General features: G+C 52.4%; 8 protein-coding genes and 1 non-coding gene across 9 annotated transcripts; 5 read left to right on the top strand and 4 right to left on the bottom strand.

Moving 5' to 3' along the window:
- Positions 1-399: 399 nt before the first annotated feature.
- LY79DRAFT_516190 (Fip1 motif-domain-containing protein) lies at positions 400-1645 on the top strand (the record flags this gene model as incomplete). The annotated part of the gene is made up of 5 exons (XM_060554789.1): positions 400-447; positions 499-609; positions 698-750; positions 816-1060; positions 1116-1645. 5 exons carry the CDS (start codon positions 400-402, stop codon positions 1643-1645), a joined length of 987 nt encoding a protein of 328 aa, XP_060413813.1.
- Positions 1646-1990: 345 nt separating this feature from the next.
- Positions 1991-3043, bottom strand: LY79DRAFT_590519 (uncharacterized protein; the record flags this gene model as incomplete). The annotated part of the gene is made up of 4 exons (XM_060561163.1): positions 1991-2371; positions 2426-2553; positions 2614-2718; positions 2788-3043. 4 exons carry the CDS (start codon positions 3041-3043, stop codon positions 1991-1993), a joined length of 870 nt encoding a protein of 289 aa, XP_060413812.1.
- A 1957-nt stretch (positions 3044-5000) lies between these two features.
- Positions 5001-6522, bottom strand: LY79DRAFT_221406 (transcriptional regulator). The gene has a single exon (XM_060551609.1). It carries the CDS (start codon positions 6468-6470, stop codon positions 5058-5060), a length of 1413 nt encoding a protein of 470 aa, XP_060413811.1. The 5' UTR covers positions 6471-6522; the 3' UTR covers positions 5001-5057.
- A 191-nt stretch (positions 6523-6713) lies between these two features.
- LY79DRAFT_554987 (terpene synthase metal binding domain-containing protein) lies at positions 6714-8800 on the top strand. Its single transcript, XM_060557894.1, has 9 exons — positions 6714-6975; positions 7049-7175; positions 7255-7273; positions 7336-7487; positions 7551-7563; positions 7640-7886; positions 7952-7985; positions 8085-8302; positions 8405-8800. The coding sequence occupies exons 1-9, from the start codon at positions 6857-6859 to the stop codon at positions 8517-8519; spliced, it is 1044 nt and encodes a 347-aa protein (XP_060413810.1). The 5' UTR covers positions 6714-6856; the 3' UTR covers positions 8520-8800.
- A 1297-nt stretch (positions 8801-10097) lies between these two features.
- On the top strand, positions 10098-11064 carry LY79DRAFT_221346 (uncharacterized protein). The gene is made up of 2 exons (XM_060551608.1): positions 10098-10122; positions 10237-11064. The coding sequence occupies exon 2, from the start codon at positions 10371-10373 to the stop codon at positions 10647-10649; it is 279 nt and encodes a 92-aa protein (XP_060413809.1). The 5' UTR covers positions 10098-10122; positions 10237-10370; the 3' UTR covers positions 10650-11064.
- Positions 11065-12812: 1748 nt separating this feature from the next.
- On the bottom strand, positions 12813-14026 carry LY79DRAFT_516187 (uncharacterized protein; the record flags this gene model as incomplete). Its single annotated transcript, XM_060554788.1, has 3 exons — positions 12813-12913; positions 12991-13659; positions 13738-14026. 3 exons carry the CDS (start codon positions 14024-14026, stop codon positions 12813-12815), a joined length of 1059 nt encoding a protein of 352 aa, XP_060413808.1.
- A 1260-nt stretch (positions 14027-15286) lies between these two features.
- Positions 15287-16393, bottom strand: LY79DRAFT_516182 (glutamine amidotransferase class-II; the record flags this gene model as incomplete). Its single annotated transcript, XM_060554787.1, has 3 exons — positions 15287-15842; positions 15900-16242; positions 16306-16393. 3 exons carry the CDS (start codon positions 16391-16393, stop codon positions 15287-15289), a joined length of 987 nt encoding a protein of 328 aa, XP_060413807.1.
- Positions 16394-18085: 1692 nt separating this feature from the next.
- On the top strand, positions 18086-19625 carry LY79DRAFT_221319 (uncharacterized protein). Its single transcript, XM_060551607.1, has 2 exons — positions 18086-18916; positions 19000-19625. Exons 1-2 carry the CDS (start codon positions 18435-18437, stop codon positions 19454-19456), a joined length of 939 nt encoding a protein of 312 aa, XP_060413806.1. The 5' UTR covers positions 18086-18434; the 3' UTR covers positions 19457-19625.
- Positions 19626-19783: 158 nt separating this feature from the next.
- Positions 19784-19856, top strand: LY79DRAFT_t137. Its single transcript has one exon. It is a non-coding gene; the product is annotated as a tRNA-Lys (tRNA).
- Positions 19857-20680: the final 824 nt, after the last annotated feature.

Here is a 20680-nt window from a genome sequence, read left to right as displayed (position 1 = left end):
GCGCGGTGAACGCAAAAGAATTGGCGGCCACAACACCGATGCACGGACCATTTGCAGCTTGCAGAGCTCCTGTAGCTGTTCCTGTTGTACCTGCCTGCAAAGAATGCGACTGGCGCTGATTGGCCGATCGGTCCGCCATTTCACCGCTCCCTGGGACCCACCCAGCAGCCGCCTGACCCCACTGTTGATTGGTCAATGCTCTCGACTGCTGACGGCCCGGGCGGCCGTTCCTGACGCCTGGCCGCGCCTGTGATCTGGAACCACTGACGGAGCTTCGAGCTCCTGCCGTTGATGCACCCGCACCTACACCTGGGAAATCGAAGCAACCTGCAAACGTTGCCGTAACATCACCACCACCAAACCCTCCAGACGACGACATCGCTGCACCCCTAGCCCACTATGGATATCGACGAGGACGACGACTTTTATGGCACCGAGGAGCCCGCGGTTGAAACAACAGCAGCAGCAGCACCACCAGCAGCAAATTCGACAACAGAGAATGCGGCCCCGGAGAGCAACTCACCCAAACAAGATTCCAAGTCGGAGGAGCTAGAGGAAGGCGAGGAGGAAGATGAGGGTGGCGCCATGGACGAAGACGAGGACGATTCGGTGGGTGCTTTTCATATCCATCCGTCGCTTAGTCCAGCTTCATTAGGTGGTTTAGCATCAAGTGACTGACCATTCTCGCGCGTTCTAGGATATCGAAATAGTCACCGAGCGCAAAGACGGCACAAAGGCAGCACCTCCAACGTATGTTGCAGCTTCCCAACACCCAAAAAAGCCGCTCAGTTCTTATGTTCTGATATCAAAAACAGACAGTCACGCTACAGCGACATCCGAAACATCCCACAAAGGTCGGCTTCGAATGACATGACCGTCAAAGCCGCCCCGCCCAAGAAGGAGGAAGATTCTGCAAGAGCCTCGCCCTCTGACCTTCCGTCGGGTATTCCAAGTGCCGACAAGGCCGCCGCTGCAGCCTCCAAGTCCACCATCGACGTCAACGCGAATCCCGATTACCCCCCCGTCGGCAAGCCCATTACCGCCGTCAACATCGACGAAGGTACGACCACCCCGTTCCCTTGCCATGAGGTGTCGCATCGCTAACCTATGTGCAGATCTGACCGAGAACGACAAGCCATGGCGTAAACCCGGTACCGACATCAGCGACTACTTCAACTACGGCTTTGATGAGTTCACCTGGGCGCTCTATGCCGCCAAGCAGGAGGCCATCCGCGGCGAGTTTAGCGGCGACGCAATCGCTGCCGGTCAAAAGAAGATGATGGAGGACTTCGGCATGATGATGATGGGCGGCATGAACCCCGCTGCCGCCAGTGCGCCGGCCGCAGCCATGCCCGGCATGGCTGGCGGTGGTATGGATGGCATGCCGCCCGAAATGCAGGCCATGATGCAGCAGATGATGGGCCAGGGGATGGATCCCAGCCAGATGGACCCCTCGGCCATGTCGGCCATGTTCAGCGGCATGCAAGGACAGGCAAACGCGGGGGGTCAGGGCCAGAATTTCAACCAGGGCTTTGGTGGAAACCAGGGACAGTACGGCGGCTATGACCAGCAGCAGGCAATGGGTGGCGGCGTTAACCGCGGTGGCTTCGGGGGAAGAGGCCGTGGCGGGCGCCGTCAGTGGTGAGGCCGCCGCCGCCAAGGACTCTGCACACATCCATCTTTGCAATGATGCGCTGGTTATGATCCCGGCCTGGTTGGCGTTTTAAGGATTTCGGTGGTGACGTCACAACATGGTTTGTTTAGGGGTTTCCGGATTTGGGCTACGGAACTGGCACAAATAGGCATAGAGATACCCTGACAATTGCTCTGGCATTTCTCCCAACTATTGCAGCCGTCTTGAGTGACGATGACGAAGAGCACCGTTCTGCTGGTCATCCAACCGGCACATACCTGACCCGTGTATTGGCGCAGAGAGATGCTGAAACATTTCTGGGCTGAAAGGTGTCAACCACGCCTGAAGACGCCAGTTTTATTCTTCAAACCACAGTTCAATTTTCCCGCTCTGTTTATCAAGTGTGCTATGCGCTTTGTTCCAATGGCCTTTGCCAGCAGTTGCCATGTTCACTCGTTCAGCTTCGTTGAGATCATATCCAATAACACTTCGCAAGTAGTCGCGATAGCCAGGCCAGCTATGCTTCCTAGCCCACGCCTGTATCGCGCCGAGATCCCTGCACTTTTGGTCGTGGCCATGACTGTTGAACGAGACGAACTCATCCGAGCCAGAGAGTGAGATGTCGGCGTGGCACATGAGATCGTTTCTGATGTGGTCCAGGCAATGCATTGTATGGATATCATTGCGTGGCCACTGGTCGAGCGTGAAGTTCGAGATCAACCGGTTGCGAATGCGATACTGGCTCTGGTTCAGCATCACAGCGGCCCCCACATTGCAGCTCTGAGCACTTACCAAGCAGTGAAGCGAGTGAAATACGTTGATCTGATATAATTTCAGGTGAGGTTCGTGGGGATGATCCACGGTTGGCGGCAGGTTAGCCCGCTTGGCCCAACCCCCATCCACCGCAACTATGCCGTCCGCTGAGAAGGGGAAAATGTAAGTGTTCTTGCATACATGGATAACATTGAAAGTCAACATACCATTCCGCAACTCATGCCAGAATTGATCGGCTTCGGGCGACGGGTCCGCGGCGTCGACAATGTCGTAGGCTTTGTCGGTAGCATTGTACCGCTCGAGCGCAAAGTCTACGAGACGTCGCCAAGTGAGCAACGAATGTTTGTCGTCTTAACTGATCGCTTTCGGAAGACACTTACAACCATGGGGATCCATAGTTTCGGAGGTTCTCTCATCCGCACGGAGGGAATAGAAGACTAGGCCACCGAAAACCAGGAGCAGAAGCTGAAGCCCGCAAAACATCAAGGCAAGCCTGAGACCCGAAAAGTGCATCCGTGAGGTGCCTTTAGCAATCTCACTTTCGCAGCGATGACAGAGCTGACTGTGATCTGCCCCGCTTGTATCACCGTCGACGGATAGGAGCTTGACGCTCGAGCAGGCTGAGTCCGACTCCATGATAGGCTGTAGCAATTGTCGTTGAAAGACGTTTGTGCGTGTTGTGTATTGTACTTGCAAGTTGAACGATGGCCCAACTCATCTCCTTGAGGTTTGAGACTTCACAGAATCGGATGCAGCGCAAGCTTTGCGAACGCAGGATGAGGCAGACCGTGGTCTACGTCAGGTTCAGAGCCGCACTTTTTCCCATCTGTTATTTACGGGACATTGCTCCACTGCCGTGGATTTTTTACATTGTCAGCAGCTCAGCTTCTTGTTTGCGTCAAACTGCATGGACGGCGCATAAATGAGCAGTTGGAACCCGCCCCCGGCTCTGCGTTACGCATGCCGTTGCTGCACTAGGACTAGGATATAGATTGGTTTCTAACCAATGTAGGCCTCGCCCAGCATATTTACTAGATAAGTCTCATACCTTTCGGTATAGTTTTGGCGGGGGCTTTACAAGGAACATTAGGCTTCCACATCATGAACCTCGAGCAATGGTCTTGACCCGACAGAATGGTCCTGAGCGACAAACATCTCCTGGCGAAGACCAATTGACATGTTCTTTTGTCAGGCCCTACAGGGATATCACGGCCTTCACCGCTACTTGAAGATAGCACTGTGTGCTGCGAATGCTAGGCTGGTTGTTTCTCGTCAATCCTACCTCCTGTAACCTTTTGCAGTCAAAATGATGTGGAATATTGAATTCTAGTCATTTCGCCTTCGTCCTAATTCCCCACAGACATGTTGAGATTTGCTGTTGAGATCGATGAGGGAATCTGAACTACCTCTTTTTTCTGTCGCGCAGATCATATCTCGGTAATAAATCATGGTGCCCGACTTTGCCGGCCTTCTCGTTTCGTCTAGTCGTCCCACCAGGAACACTGGTCACACTCCATTGGAAGATGGCAAGAGAGACCCAGACACCCGCGAAAGGTTCCTCAGTCGGAAGCATCATCGCAGGGCATGGCTGGGTCCGGCTGTTGTGCAGCTTCTCCTCCTTCTGGTGCCTCTATTCCTCCTCGTCGCCGCGGATCTCCGTCGCTTGGCGATGCCGATGAGGCGCCAGAATCAGCGGCAAAGGAGACTTTATATATACTAACGGAAGTCGTTGTTGTTGTTGCGGTTGAAGGGCGAAAAGAGGCCTCTGGGAGAGATGTGTCGAGAGGTGTGCTGAGGCAGGGCACGTGAGACTATGTCGCCCACTGCAGCCGCCGAACCACTCTCAATGTGAAGTATATAAATTTCAAAGAGACCAAATATGCTGTCTTCGGACTTGCAGGCGCTGAATGGCGTAACGGGTCTGTTTCCAATCAAAGAGGTTGCTTTTTGCTAACCTTCCAAAGGTCATGGGGTTCGAATCACATATTTTTCGCTTTTTTCCCTTCTTCCTACTGACTGGAAAGGAATAATTCTTATTGGCTTATAACCCCAATAGCTTTTCTTCTTCCTTTTTGCTTATGGTCTAACATAAAAGTATATTAATATTATTTAATTAGGTGAGGCGATTGCGCCTGGACGTTATAGTGAGCGCACCAGGTACCCTGCTCACCTTACTCACCCGCTCACCCCAGCCTCGCCTATGCATTTACCAGATTAAAGCAGCCACTTCAAGGTGAGTAGCTGGGTGAGACAATCGCACCTGAACATGAGAGTGAGCTTCAACAACATATGTATTGTCGCTGACGGCTGTGCCGATCATTGCACGGACTTCTTGCGCCAAGATATCCTCTGTAATGCCAACTTCGCGGTCAGCACGTTCTACTACAACGAGAGCCGCGGCGGCGCCGACGTGGATATTGCGTCCTCGCATACTTATATCAGCTTGGACGCGGCGAACGACTACGCGAATCGACACTACGTCAACCGTTCCGAGATGCCACTCCAAACGGGAACACTCCCCGAGGCTGAGCCTTAGGATTATTATTGTAGTTCTTGTTAACGCCGGGCCCTTCCTATAGACGACAAAGGGTACCAAACGTAACTGACTTCAATACATGCATATCCAGCTTCCCAACGTCGCAGTATCCATTCAGACCAACGTGTGGTGACGAACCGATGCGACGAGCTTTATCGCTACTTTGACAGCCACAGCCAGTCCGCCAGCGACGAAAAGGGACCCTAGAACGAAGTAAATGAAGCAAGCCAGGTCAAGCGGCCGCTCGTAGAACCGCAGCTGCGCGACCTTGCCGAGTCTATCCTCCTTTTTCGTGAGGGTTCCGTCAGGCACATGCTTGAACTCCATCTTGCTCCCGCCCCCGAGGCCGCCCTGGCTCTGGATGATGGCCTTGTGGAGCATCTCTCTGTTGTAGTCGACAACCCTCTCTCCGAACCGCGGGAACCACCGCTGCGCCGTCGTAAGTGTCCGCACCAGCCAGCAAAATCCCCGGAAGCAGGCGTAATGGTACACGCCCGGCCGCCCCATGCCAAGCTGGTCGCACAGTGCGTCGCCGTTGAGCACCCTGCTGCCGGCCTCGATGAACCCGGCCGAGAGATACACCGGCGGCACGTCGCGCACCGTCTCGACAAAGTTGTGGCCGGCCACGAGCGACATGTCCGTTATGAGACGCTCGTTGAAGCTCATGCTGTCCATCAGAACCTTCGCCTTGGCCGCCGACGTGAAATGGTCCGTCGGCGTGCCGAGCACGTGGCCAAGGTACCGCCACAGCGCGACGTAGTCCTCGATTTCCTGCTGGGGCACGGATATGCCCATGAGGGGCAACTGAATGAAGGCGTGGTTGCAGCCAAAGGTCGTCAGGGCGTGCAACGAGTCCAGCGTGTTGATGGGGACTCCATACGCCTCGACGTCGTAATATGATGGACCTTTGTGCTGGACGATCTTGAGGATGCGCTGACGCACCATGGAGTGCAGGAGACGCACGCGGACGGCCGTTGTGTGCCCGCGGCCCCCAGGCCGGACGTATTCGAGGCTGTGAGTGACCTCGAGGAGCATCTGGAAAGTCTCGAGGAGCCTCCTGAAGAGCACGCGGGTCCTGAAGCCGCCGGTGCGCACTAGGACCTCAACGACCCCCGCTGACGCCGAGTTCTCGCCAACGAAGCCCTGCAGGGCGAAACCCATGAGATTGGCCAGCGCATAACGGTAGAAGAACTTCTGGCCCCGCGCAAGCTGCTCCCAGTCAACCCAATCCGGGACGGTGCACACTTCATCCCACAGCTGGCCCAGTGCTTCATCTTTTTCGTGGTGTTCTTGGAGGACGGCGAACAGGTCGAGCTTGGACAGGTGTTCCGCATTGCCTGATTTCTCGATGAGGGCCTGTTGATGGATCTCCTGGATTCTGGCGACCGCTGCCGCGCCGACCTCGTCGTAAGTTTGCCGTAGGTGCTCGGTCTTATCCTTGGGGATGTGGTCTTCGGTCCAGCGGAAGGAGTAATTCCCCACCACACGCATATCGTCGTTTGGCCTGGCAAAAGCGAAAGCGCCCATCCTGACGGCTTTCACAGTAAGCGTTCTTGTGGACTTGCATTCTTCAGAAGAAAATAGAATAGCTTTTACCATACACCCTAAATACTCCATGAGGGTAATATTTTAGTCTGGCACATTTCTGCCTAGACCAATCATTCAGCGCCAAGCGAGCTAGCCATGCATCATAAGACTATAGAGTGTCTTTTCGTACGTGATCACCAATGTCTAGAAATAGAAATATGTGTTGATATGTGACGTGGTCATCATGAACTTCCAGTTTCGTCAGCCATCCTCAAGACCCATATCTAGAAATAGAGATATATATCTTGTGTCATGGTCATCATGGACTTCCAGCTTCGTCACACATACTCGAGACGCTCACGATCTTTAATAAACTGGTTGCCACGATGGCTGCCCGGACGGTTGTCGTGCTCCCTGACATGTTCAGGTGCTTCCTGGTCCAGGAGCCCAGGGTAAATCGAAACTACAGGACAGCCAAATTGGCATCGGAAAAATGGCTTACAGAGTACGCGGACGAAGTCTTTGTGTCCACTTTCCAGTGGTGGTGATGGTGGTGATGACTGACGGTTCTGAACCAGAAAGTGCTCCTTTTCCCTGAAAATGCAAAAGAGAGTCAACGCCTGCGATTTCTCGTACTTTTGCTCCGTTGCCGCACCGGATGCGCCAAAAGACCGCCTGCAAACCATGTGTGACTGGGGAAACTGGGTGAGTTTCTGGGAAATGATTTTCTCGGCCCATGCTATTGTAATGCGCTACTATGTCTTCTACTGACATTTCCATCCAGGTCTTCCCATTTGACGACAGTAAGTTGAATCCATCGAAAAGGTTTTCTTTTCTTCATGGAACGTATCTGACTGTCTTCCAGTGTTTGATTCCGGACATCTAAGATCCGACTTGGAAACATCGCGGCAGGTACTCAACAGTCTCATGTCAAACATGCTGGGCAAGAGCTGTTACATCGGCACCAAGTTGCCAGTTTTTCAGGCCCACGATGATGTCTTTAGAAGACTGTCAGCGGTAGGCCTTACGTTGAGGTTGCTGCAAGAGTGACACCATTGCTGAGACCAATCTTATCAACAGTGTGCCCCCATAGGTGTGCTCGAGTCCTCCCCTCCCCTCCGGTATGAGGGCCATTTCGCGACTTAGGTACTGATGATAGATTTGTTCAGGAGTCCAGAGACGCTTCGCGAAATCCATGGAGTTATACGCTGAGGGGGTGGCAAGACACGTGCAGACCTTCACGAGCCACCGTCTCCCTTCCCTGCAGGACATGCTGCAAACAAGACGGTTGTCCGTTGGAGTCGCGCCGCTTTACCATTTGATCGAGTACACGCATTCTTTGCAGATACCAGACGACGTATTCGAGGATCCTGCGATCCAGGCTCTGGAGCGCCTCGGGGCAGACCTCGTCATCCTGTCAGTTATCAGCATCATATGCTGCGTACAAAGCTGTAAGATTGCACCGTAGCTAACCCCAGTAGATCAAACGATATTCTTTCGTATCGCAAGGAAGAGGTGCGCATTTGTACTAGAGTCGTGTTTGTCCATCTGATATGCATGGAGTAGAGTGCTGCATGGAGTAGAGTGCTGATACTTTAATTGCAATTTGCACAGTCTGAAGGATGCCCCTTCAACATGGTTGCGGCTTGTCGAATGAATGGAAAATCTGCGCAAGAAGCTTTCGACATAGTTGGGTCCCTGCTTGAGGAGAGCTACATCGAGTGGGATGAGGTGATGATTCGCATGCCATGCTGGGACGTGGCTGTAGATAGCGAAGTTGAGCGCTACATCAAAGGCATTCAGAACGTCGTCCAAGCCAACATCAGCTGGAGGTAAGTGGCGTCCTGACTTCCCGCATCTCTTTGCGGTCCATGGTTCTTGGGCAGGGAGCTCGATGCCAAATGATCTTGCTAACCGTGATGGCACCGTTGCAGCTTTCATTCGAAAAGGTACTTGGGAGCCGATGGCCCGCAGGTACGCAAGACCTGGAGAATCGACGTTCTGGTCAACCCTCCGTACTTGTCAGATTCTGTAGGAGCGGAGTATTGAGTTATACACCGAGGTCAGAGGTTATGTAAATGGCGATACCTATGAAAACGTGTCCAAAACCGCATTTTCTTCGCATAATAGTAACATCAAAGGCCCGTGAAGTTAGATAGAAGGAAGCATGTTAGATGCAGACGACTTGGCCACGAAACAGCTCAGAGCAACGACGCAAGATCATCGCCAATTTCAAGATGTAATCTCTAAACAGAAACGCAGTCCGGTGGGATCTAGCTTTTGTATTTAACCAAAATATGTCATACTCTAGAGCACCTTCTGTAGAAGTGATGTATTCGCTTTAAACGTATTCATTCATGCTATTTACAATCTTGCTCAACCTCTTCACCCTTGACTAAGACACACAGTAAGGGATTCCCCAGTTTCCAGTAAGCCGTATCATGGCTCACTATTGCGTCGCAAAGATTTTGCTAGTAAGGTGTTGAATCTAGTCTTCGTGCATTGTGGTCACAAGAGATCCTAGTAGCTAAGAGTCAGAGTAAACGGTTTGATAGAAGTGGCGTTTTGACTCACCTCACTGATGAAGCTGATCAAACTCGCTGCCAATAGGCCCCTCATCGCCAAGGCTGGCAATAGCAGGGCTTGAGTGAACCCACCTCGGAGTGACATCCGCTCGAGGCTGAAAGGGTGCAGCAGTGGCCGAGGCCATGATGACAATAAGGGGGAGAAGAATTTGGATGAAGTACATTGTGAACCTGATGACTCTATCACTTGACCACAAAGAAGACTGGGCGAATCAGAATTCGAAAATCGAAAGCTCGTAGTCGCTAGGAGAACAATCTCTGGAAAGTGTTTATGGTGATCATAATAGATACGTGAGGTGTGGGTGAGCGTTCTCACTTATGAATACTCTCAGCAGGCTCCAGCAGCCGACATCAAATGCGGTGAGCATCCATTCATATCCCGTCCAATGGAGAATTGCCGTGCTATCTGTGATCAACATCTAGTTCTGGATTTTCTGTGCTTTTTTCCCAGGGTCCCAACCGCTCGCTCGATAAGGCGGTCCATCGTCAGGCTCATGAGTGACTGAGAGCGTGTATGCATCATAGACGTGCACTGTGACCAGAATAGGAAAATTGATAACGCGACCCACTGATGAAGGAAGCAAACTTCATGTTGTTAGCTAGGATAAGTCGCCGCATGCGGCTAGTGGTTGTTTGTCGGATTTGTATCTGCTGATGTGGATTGGGAAGGTATCGTCAGACTCTCCTGACCGACTTTTTCGCAGAAACCTCATCAGTAGTTCCAAGGGAGGGGGACACACAGTGAACTAACAGCATGTGCATTGATTTGAGCGCTTTTCTTGTCCGTTGGGGCTGTTGCCGAGGGCCGCAGACCAACTTGAGACATAACGAACATGACCCCCTTGTCAACATGCAGGCTGATGGATAAATCTTCAGCAAACAAACATGCAAAGTACGCAAACTTCACTCATGCACTGGCCATTTCGGAGGCTTTCCATGAGCTGAAAAGCTAGAATCAAGGAGGACAAACCGAAGAAGGGCCGAAACCCCGCGCTTTCTCTGGTTTGCGAAGCTGTTTTGCTTTTCGACGATTCCAACAGTTGCCAGATTACGAACTTCCTCAATCAGTAAGTCATATCGCCCCCAACCAAGCCCTATTAGCTTTGGCGTCTCTCAAAGCCAAATCTACGATCAAACGTTCCTGTTTACCATATTTACCATGAAGCTCCACGACATTCTAGAGTACGATCTGCCGTTGAATCAGGAACGCTGCCAGAACGAGAGCCCCAAGACCGTGGACTGAGTTCGACAGCGGTATTTCATCCGTGAACTGCACTAGACCACTTATGGGAGTATAGAGCGACTATATCCATCCATGATTCTATTTGTGCACGAATACTCTTTCTCAGAGAGGAGACCTCCCGCGCAGCATATCACCAGCGAACAAAGCTGCGGCTCGTCCGTGCAGGAAGCCAAAGCCAGAGGCTACCTTTTCGACATGATGGCCTACGGCTGGGTGCCGTTTCAGTGTCACAACGGGGAACTCGTTAGCACGTACAACGACTACAACATGAGCCCCTGGGCGTTCGACAAGGACCTCGAGAGGCCGGCGTCGGAAGCGGTTCTCATGGAGGTAGAGCGCGTGACTATCTAAACGGATCTCCGGTTCCATCAAGAGCACTGCTTCTATTCCTGGCACAATCTCCTCCATAGCGTCGAACACCAGTGCCGCCTCGTCTGCAAGGGCCTCTACTTGCACGGGGAGGTAATACCCGCGGCGCCAGTGGTGCCGGCCTTTCATTGCGTGGACATGGAGGAAACATTTTTGTTACGGAAGAACCTCTATTGATTAGTATATGGGTTGCATCGCGTCTTTTTACCAGTTCCCGTAATTAGATTAGGTTATTCTATACTGTCTACTTCCCAAGGGCTAATCATTCCGCGGCCAGGGTTATACAACGCTTCTTACCAGCACGCAGCGCCGTGGCTGTACGACCACAAGCGGGACATTCCCGCAGGCCGCCGGTCACCTAATTAGAGGTTGAGAGGTTGTCACGTGGTTCATTTTCTTTGGCTTATTATTAGTTTCCTGGCTCAAAAACCATCTCACACAGCCACGACACCGATTGATCCGACCATCACCATTCGCATTATCCACACTTCAAAGCATTTCTGCATGAACTGCAAAATCTGGATCACCTCTGTCATAGCCGATCCGTCTTCGATTACATCCCCGTGGAGGTGATGGTGAAGGTCTTTTGCCTCCCCCCTGACTTCCCTGCCCTATTTTCCACCATCGAGACTTGTGATAGACTGCGGAACGTGTGTCGAAGCCACAATAGGCGAATTTTGACCTCTATTTTTCGATCCATCCTCGAGAACGCGCCGTCAGGCCCGTCCACGCTCATATCGCCCCAGAAGCTCAAACCCACCCTCGACCGCGAGACGGTGCCGATCTATGCCGTATATATTGGCTTCATGCAGCATTCGCCCTTCGAGACCACGCTCAAGATAAGTTCCTACGAGGGTCACCTCTGACACTCTTACGGGGCCATACCGCGACGTGTTCTGAGTCCCGGCGATGTCAGCATCATTTTCAACGTCCTGTTGAAGCAGATGAAGTCTGGCAACCGACACATCATCCACGTTCTGATGCCATTTGGAAGGCTTTTCGAAGGTGTCGAAGAGCATTGATTAACGGAGATTGGGCCACGTTTTACCAGATCAAGGCTGGTTGTATAGCTTGCTGCAGCAGACAGAAAAGAATCATTAGGTTTCGTGGCTATTTTCACTTATGGGCTAGGAGGACCTGAAGGTGTCGCAGGTTGTCACATAAAGATAGTGCCACAATGAGGTAATATAAGACGTTAGTTATGCTACTATAACTGACAGCATTATTTTTATATAACAATTATAAGCCTAGTTAATACCATATACCTTAATAGTATAGCCCTTAAGCTAGTGTCTAAGCTTTATAAACCCTATAGATTTAAATCCTGTTAAGGCTAAGGACAGCTTATAGATACTCTACCTAGATAAGTTAGACAGCAACTACCTAGACCTTAGCAAGATGTACCTAATTATAAGGTTAAAGAGTTATAGCAGTATTTGCCCTAGGGGAGTACGTACCTTTAGGGGGCTATAGAGGCTTTCTTCCTAGAGTAGATCTACATAAGCGGGGCTACCTGTGATCTAGGGGTGTGTGTTATAATAAGGTAATATAAGGCGTTAGTTGTGCTACTGCAAATAATGGCGTTGTTTTTGCGCGACAGATAGCAAGCAACACCCTCTTACCCTCTTTACGCATATATCTGACAACACTCAAGATGGAGTCAAAGTATTCTTAAGTCATTGACAAACCAGAAACATGTGAATCGCCAACCCCTCATCGGTATTGTTCCAGAGTCAAAGTAGAGGATATTCCAAAACAGTTGAATTCAGCATGGGTTTCTGGAACTTCAAACCCTGAAGTAGAGCACCATAGATAGAAACAGTTCAAAGACTGATATTAATAGCAAGAAGTTTTTGAATTAAATCTCAAAGTGGAAGTCCTGTGACCTAGGCTTGAAAGATCTTAGTAATTCTTGAGATGATGGTATCAAACAATTGTCTCGTTATTCATTATTGATTATAAACTAAGAAAAAGTGGGGGGAAACAAAAAACAGATTCGCTGACGCTTTTTGGCCTTTCATTACAGACATGAATTATGAGTCCGTCCCTGCGAGAACTCCTCCACGCCTTAGTCAGGGCGTCTCCGCCCTTTCGTGGATGGCCGGCATCTCGTGTATAGGTATGGGTATCGTGTCCTCGGGCAATTCAGCCAGCGTCGACTGACGTGGCGAACAGTAGTATGTAGCTGTCGGTATTCTCAGGGAGCTCATTGATCTTAGGGTGCTCATTGGACTCGGGGGAAATGGCTTGAAAGTCACACTCGAGGCTGAGCGGTGGTGACCAACATCCGACATGATGGATGGTGCGTAAAAGTGCATCTGACTGTGCTTGTCGTCGTCGGGTAGTTCCGCAGGCCCGGCCGGCCAGTCATGCTCCGTCTCGTTCGCGACTATTTTGATGCCACGTTTGCGAGCGAGACGACGTCGCAATAGGATGAAAATGGCGAAGAGAGCGGAGAAGGCGACAGCCGTAGAGGAGACGGCTATGCCGGCAATGGCGCCGTTGCCCAGCGCTGGTGAGCTTGGCCCTAGTGCAGCGGGGGCATTGGTGGCGACAGAGGCTGTGGAAGAAGTGGCCGAAGAAGTAGCGGAAGGAGTAGCGGAAGAAGTAGAGATGCTGCTGCCACTGCTTACGACCTGCGAGGCAGACTGAGTGACTGGAATGGAGGTTGTCGTCGCATAGCTGCTGCGTAGCGGTGGCCTAGTCGGACTCGGCTTGCCTGGGGGTGGTGTGTAAGTCGCAGGGACCCCGCCGGTCGACCCCAAGGCGCTGGGGGCATACATGGCGAGCACTCTCTTTCCCAGGTCTTTGCAGTCGCTGATAGGGGGTAACGGCTGGATCTCAAAAGGCCAGACTGACTGTGTCACCTGAGGTTGATCAGGTTCAGTCGGGCAGTTCTCGCCGCATGTGTCGGGATGGTTGGAAGCCCAGAACTTCAGCTCGCCCTCGTTCGCGTTGTTGCATTGCACAAGACCAATCCAAGGGGACTTGGCTATACAAAGGCGTGTCAGTGTCGAGATCTTTGATCATAACCAAGCAACACCAAACGGCGGAGTTTATGGTTGCTTACCTCTATCAAGACCACCTTTGACGGGGCAGTTCTTGTCTTTGTATGTCGGGTCATTGCAACCGTACTGGTAGGTGACGCCGGACTTGCCGTCGTAGCAGGCCTGGTTGACGCAGAACTGGCCGGCCATACAACACCAGCTAACGCCATTGTCGGTCTCGTTTGCGGGTAGGCAGGGGAGCAGTTCCCGGGGGCCGGCAAGGCCAGCGTCGTAGTAGCATTGATCGTAGTCGGCCAAGACAGGGGAGAGCAGGCTAAGGAAAAGCCAGGGGAATAAGTAGGAGCCGACCATATTGAAATATGATCGTATCCAGAGGTGAAGAAGGAATGAATAGGCGAGAGTGGAAGAGTGTGTGTAAGTGCTTCAGCCGGGCGATCAGTTGCGATCCATGCCCAACGCTAGGTATCGATGATCCAATCGGTTACTAGCAATACTAGGTAGTACTAACCATGGAAACAATTGTTCCTTGGAGCTTGAAGTGACTAGATGGGAGCGGACAAGGAAAGATGAGAAAGATGGAGAGACTGAGACAGTGACAGTGACAGGGAGAGAAGACAGAGCTGAAGATTGGGAACTGCTGGTGGATTAAGAGGACTTTGGAGGTTTAATTGTGTTGTACGATGACTTCCTATTGAGGTAAGAAGCTGCGAACGAGCACAAGATGACGGGGAAGGCGCAGGGGGTCGGAGGTCCACGAACTTCCTCCACCTTCCTGGTCCTTCCCATATAATACTTGCCAAATACAAAACGCATATCATCGAAGCACCACACGGCCTGGTGAGAGAGAAAGAAAAAGAAAATCAAATCGAAATATTCTCCGGCTCCTTTCATCTCGCTGCGTTTTCGCGATTATTTCCCTTTTCTCTCTCGTCCAACCTGCCGTCCCATAGCAAGGATACGGATGACAAGTGTTTGCTGTCACCGGCCCTGCTAGCAAGTCACACATAAATAACACCAACCAGCGCAAACAAAGCCAAATCGAGCATTCCAACACGCCCCTGATTGGATGACGACCGGGGGACAAGACTTCATCTTCTGTACCGCGTCGCCGCTCGGACGCACTGATCCGCCACGGGCGGGGAACAAACTGGGCCCTCACGGCCGAGAAGCCGACGATGCCGTGCAGACAGAGAGTAAGCAGAACAGCCTGGATCTACCTCCCTGGCATACATACCCTTTGCCGGCACCCAACATCAACATACTTCGTACATATTAATAAACTGACATGCTTCAAAACTAGGGGAGAGACGGCATGAAGAGGGGGTGCAGGGGCAAGGGCAAGGGGGAGCCGTTGACAAGTGTGGGGGCACCTTGATCGATCTGAACTCGCCATACAAGTGGTGGCCACGCGTTGGTGAGCGTTGACGAACGGGTCCAGGCCAGGCACCTCTGCCGTGCCGTCTACCCCATACCTTGGCTAGCTGACTTCTGAAACACACCAACCAATTCAACTATGTACGGATACTATGCTCGACTTCCCACTGCACAAAGCACAGCACCGCCACCACACAGCAGACCAAAGCAGACCACAGTACAACTGCTGCACCACCTTTAGAGATTTTCGACATGGACCCCGGCCGAGATATCAGCCACTACCATCTGCGACGGCTCTACGAGTTCCCATTCGCTCTTATTGAAGGTGCTCGGTTCGCTGGCCACCACCACGTGCTCTCCGTGGCTTGTCTTCTCCAGCCGGCCGTCTTCTTCGGCATCGCCGTCCCCCGAGCCGCTAATGTCGCTCGGGAACCCCTTGTACTTGCGATTGAGCGTCGCCCCGGCCGTCGTCGAGTAGTACAGGCTGGGCGGCTCCAGACCCTTTGGGCTGCCGTAACGCACCGCCACTAGCGAGCTACCGGACATGGCTACGAGGTTCAGTGTGTTAGACTCCCGCTCCGCCGGCCCGAACTCGGTTTGCATCTTTTCCAGCAGCACAATCGTCTCCCTCATGGCCACCGCCATATCTTTGGCATCGTACGCCGACTCCCAGTTGCCGTCTTTGCCGCACAAGATGAAGAAGTATACGGCGGCAATATGCTCGGCGTCCGTGGTCCCGATGACGGCCTGCTGGTACTTCAGGGGGAGGTACTGCAATATCGCTGTTCGTATTCTCGGGAACGAACCGAGGATGCCGTTGTGGGCGAACAGGTGGCGGCCAAAGACGAACGGGTGGCAATTGGTCTCGACCACGGGCGTCAGGCCCGGAGCCGCGCGAATGTGAGCGAGCACAGCGTTGCTGCTGGTTCCCCGGACGATGCTCTTGAGCACCAGATCATTGAGCGGTGGCCGGGTACTCTTGTAAACAACAGGCCGAAGCGATTCCGGCCACTTGGAGTCCGTGTGCTGCTTGAAATCGCACTCCGACGACGTGAACCACCCCACACCGAACCCATCCATATTCGTCAGCGCGTTTGGCGAGCCCGCGTCGCTGGCCGCCAGTGGAGCGACTTGGAGCTCTCCGAGAGACGGCTGCACTGGTGTGTGGCCGGCCGGGAGGAAGTGTACATCAACTGCCGTCCTTGGTTAGCAGAACGAACGGAAATCCACCATCGCTTGAACGCCATTCCGCTCACTCTGCTTGACTATGGCGTGGCGTGGCCGGATGACGACATCTTCGAGCAGCTGAGGCTCGTTGCCTAGATATGCAAACCAACGACACATGTCAGAGTTTGCCTGCGGCGGTCTATGGTGGAAAGAGAGATTGAGAGAATGAGTTCAAGGTCGGATGACAACCCTGTTGTAAAGGTGATGAGATCGGGCTGACAGCAATGGGTGCACCCGTTGACCTTGACAGGAACCACATGCTAGTGGTTCGCGATGACGCGCGCACTCGGCCGTTACACGCGTCAAGGCCGAGGAACATGCCAATAAGATTTCGAGTTTTGATCTGACGTCACGACCTAATCCTTACCCTCTGTTCTTTGTCTTTGAAAACGCGCCGCGTTCTCGTCCTTGCTTGGAAATAGCGACGCTATGAAAGGCTTATTGGGATCGCCACATCATCAAAACCTCAACAGCGCCAGACATATACACAGGAGTGTCTTCCGCCCACGTGACGATGGTGCTGGGATAGAAGTGCACTGGCTTCCTGAGTCGTTTGGGTACTCCGGGTTCTTCAGCGGGCAGCGGGGAATGGGCATGAATGTCATCGCTCTGCCACGAAGATCAGACGATGTGCACTGCTCCATTGGAACCACACAAACCGCCGTGCGGCCCATCCGTCCTAGCCTAGCCTTCTAGAACGACATACGATCGTTGAGTTACAAAGGTGCGTCAAGCGCAGTGGACGTATACGATGTGAGGGCTTTGCGCCTCCACCTCAGTGGCTCCAAGGAGATTCAACCGCAGTTCTCTCTGCCGGTCACCGCCACCAACCGGGACGGTCCATGATTGAGAGATTTCTAGGACCGTCGGACTATAGCGAGGCCGAAAAGAAAAATGGCACGGCAGGAAAAAAGGGTCTGGTTTTGTTCTCAACTTGGAAAACCCGCATTCAAGCGTGTTATGGCGGTCATTTCGCGGATTTGGCGGCACTTCTCCGGCCTTCATATTCGGCCTTCCCCTTCGTCTGCGCAGCACCTGATGCATTTGACCCTGCAATTTCAAGGGTACAGGTAGAATGCGAGAGCGATTTGCTCGGCGGCCAGTGGGTTAAGCCTATTTCGGAATGCATTATGTCAGCGCCAGCAAAAAATAGCCCACAACAATGGTTGGAGTGGCGGTGGCAGTGGCGGTGGTGGCAGTGCCTTCTAAATAGGGTTAGTCACTGGCCGCCGAGCAAATCGCTGTAGCATTCTACCTGTACCCCAATTTCAAAGCGTGTTCATTTATGGGTTCCATTCTAGGTGGCTTTTTTTGTTCGTGGCTTTACTACCTAGCCTCCCCTCGGTCCGGGCCTAGGATCCCGCCAGGCAGACCGCCATTCGCGTTTTCGTGAGTGGGACGACCGGGGTCAGTCAGTCCATGGTTCCTGAGCAACGATAAGATAAGCTTAAAGGTTGGTGGTTGCGCACATTGGGGAAACCAAGATGGTCTTGGTTGTGGTTGATCCTATGACGGTCACAATACGGATACAAGAAGAGAATCAAGATACGCGTCTTATTTTCTTAGGCACCAGCCAATCCCCGTTTCCCTGGCGGCCGTTGGGGGAAATTAGATTACCGGTATGTCTGATGGCGTCGTTTAGGCTGACTTCTAGGTAGGATGGCAGATTGGCAAAGCTCCATGACCCAACGATGCATTAGATCCGGCTGGGGGTTGCATCCTTCACGTCCAAAGTACCCAATTCCAAAGCATCTTGGCCGCCGATCAATCCCACCAAGGCCTTGATCATTGGCCGGATGTATGTCAGCCTGCTCTCCCAGCGGCTGAGCACCCCCAAGCTGAATATAGTCCGACTCCTTTGACAACCGCAGCCATGGGCAATGCTCCCTTACGTCCTCATTCTCGCGGCCAGGCTACAGCATAAGCTTCTCCAGTCTCCGCGCCAGACCTACGTCTGCGACGACGATGGGGGATAGATTGGCGTCCAAGTTTGTCTTGGAGCGCCCAGTACAGGTGCCCAAGCAGCCCCTCCCGTAGTTTCGCCCGTCCTGCACTGGTTTGACTCGTCTCACTTGCATATTATCAAAGTGTCCCCTCTACTTTGTTCCTCTGTGTCTTTTTTCCTTCTTCTTCTTCTTCTTCTCTCCCCTCTTGCGTGATGACTTCTTTGCATCCGCACGACAATTTCTACCTCAACGGGGGTAGCCACACCAGTGACTCGCCACCGCTCGAGACCGACAAGATGCTCAAGAACACCAATGGTGCGTCCGGCCCCGAGGCCGACGCCGTCCCTGACGGGTTGGAAGTGAACACTGGCGTCGACTACAGTACGGCGCCGCAGGCGTACCAGCCTGCGCCTACGCCACAGCAGCCATACAATGGCTATGACCAACATTACCATGCACACACGCCTCAGACGAATCAGACTGAAATGACATACACTGATAACAACCACTACAACCGCTACAACCACGACTCGTTGACGCCCAAGAAAAGACGCACCGAGGACGGCACGATATGTGGCCTGCGAAAGCCGACGTTCTGGCTCATTGTTCTGTCCAGCCTGCTATTTTGCGCGCTCATCGGCGTGGCGGGAGGGCTGGGCGCAATGCTCGCGAACAAAAACAATGAAATCGAAAGGTGGGTTTCCGACGCGCACACACCGATGCCGCACCGGCATCTCAGAATTGGACCACTCAGCGTAGGACTAACATCACCGGCAGTCTCCGATCGCTCGCGGACAACTCGACGAGCGCGACACCGACGGCCTCGCCGACCACCTCGCTAACTGCTACGCCGACTGCCTCGTCGTCGCTCGCCTTCGACCTTAGCCAGCCCGCCGAGACGGGCACGCCCATCGGGCTCAACAAGTGCCCGGGCAGCGGCTCACAGCTGACGTACCAGGTGCCCGGAACGAACCTCACCTTCAGCAAGGACTGCGGCACCGACTACCCGTTCAACGACATTGCCCGGGTGCCCGCCAAGAACTTTGAAGAGTGCGTGCGGTTCTGCGCGGCCTTCAGCCTGCAGCCGCAGTCCCGCAAGGGGCCCTGCAGAGGCGTTGTGTACATCTCCCCAGGCGAGCAGGGCGCGGACTCAATCTGGTGCTGGATGAAGTACAACCAGAACACGGGGCAGAAGAGGGCTAAGGACTACACCGAGTCCGCCTGGATACTGTGAGGCACGCATATTTCTGAGACGTGGACGGGGTAGAGAAAAAAGACGGAACTTGGATGGGGTGCGTGGACGGATGCATAGATGCATTGGAGTGTAGCGGATACCCATTTGATTGATACTTATTAGAAAATCGATGCGAACTTTGTGTTCCTGGCAGAGAGAGAGAGAGAGAGAGAAGGAGAGCATTCGTGGTTACGGGCCCCGGAGCGCGACGGGGAGCACCGCGAACGGAGACGGCTAGCGGAAGAATGGACGGGACGTGCGGCCGACGATTCTCAAGGTCCGTATCCGGCAGGCCGGTCAGCCAATCAATAACGGCCCCCGCAAGCCGCCTTGCTAGCTCAATCGGTAGAGCGTGAGACTCTTAATCTCAAGGTTGCGGGTTCGACCCCCGCGTGAGGCTCAAATCCTCGCAGCGATTGGAAGCAGTTCTTTTTTCTCGTTATTCTCTCTTTCTGGTTTTTTTTTTTTTTCTTCTTCTTCTTTTTCCCCCCCTCCCCCTCTTCTTCTTCTCTCTTCTGCGCATATGCTGGGAGCGTCAGTCAAGTAAATCTCGGGGAATTGTGAAATGAACAACCTGGCACCGTTTCGCAGTCAATTCCTTGCGTTGCGCATTGTCTGAATAGAGTGGCTCAGGCCACCTAGTTTTTCGGTCTTGTACCGAAATACCATGCACCTATGAACGTCTTATTCGATTAACTCAACTACCCTACTTCCGGCTACCCCCCACATCCGGCCCATCATCACCACCACCATCACCACCACTATCACCACTTATTTCACCACCTCTGCCGCCCACCTATATGCAACTTCCGGCCTCACTAGGTAATTCAGATACACTAGATTCATCTAGACTATCCATATTACTAATATCCAGGGTTTACGCCCACTAGATATCATATATAGTAGCAAAGGTACTATTAGGTAATAAGGGGACCTTTTTTCTCTTATATTACTATAGGTTATCTAACTTACCTTTTAGCTAGTAGACCTTTTACTCTAGAAATATATTTCTAAATACTTACTTATTATACTTTTTTTATATCTTTTTAGATAAGTAATAAATAGTATAGGTATTTAACTTATTTTTTACTAACTAGTTTAACTAGTATAGTTAATACTATAATTTAGTAAACTAATAAAGGGTTAACTATAAGATAATAAATATAGCTTTATTCTACTATTAGCTACTAAGCTAGCTAGTCTAGCTAGTCTATTAGTCCTTAG

The sequence above is a fragment of the Colletotrichum navitas genome (assembly GCF_030913465.1).
Source record: "Colletotrichum navitas strain CBS 125086 chromosome Unknown LY79scaffold_32, whole genome shotgun sequence".
NCBI classification, from domain to species: Eukaryota; Fungi; Ascomycota; class Sordariomycetes; order Glomerellales; family Glomerellaceae; genus Colletotrichum; species Colletotrichum navitas.
This window is presented reverse-complemented; position numbering and strand designations above follow the sequence as displayed.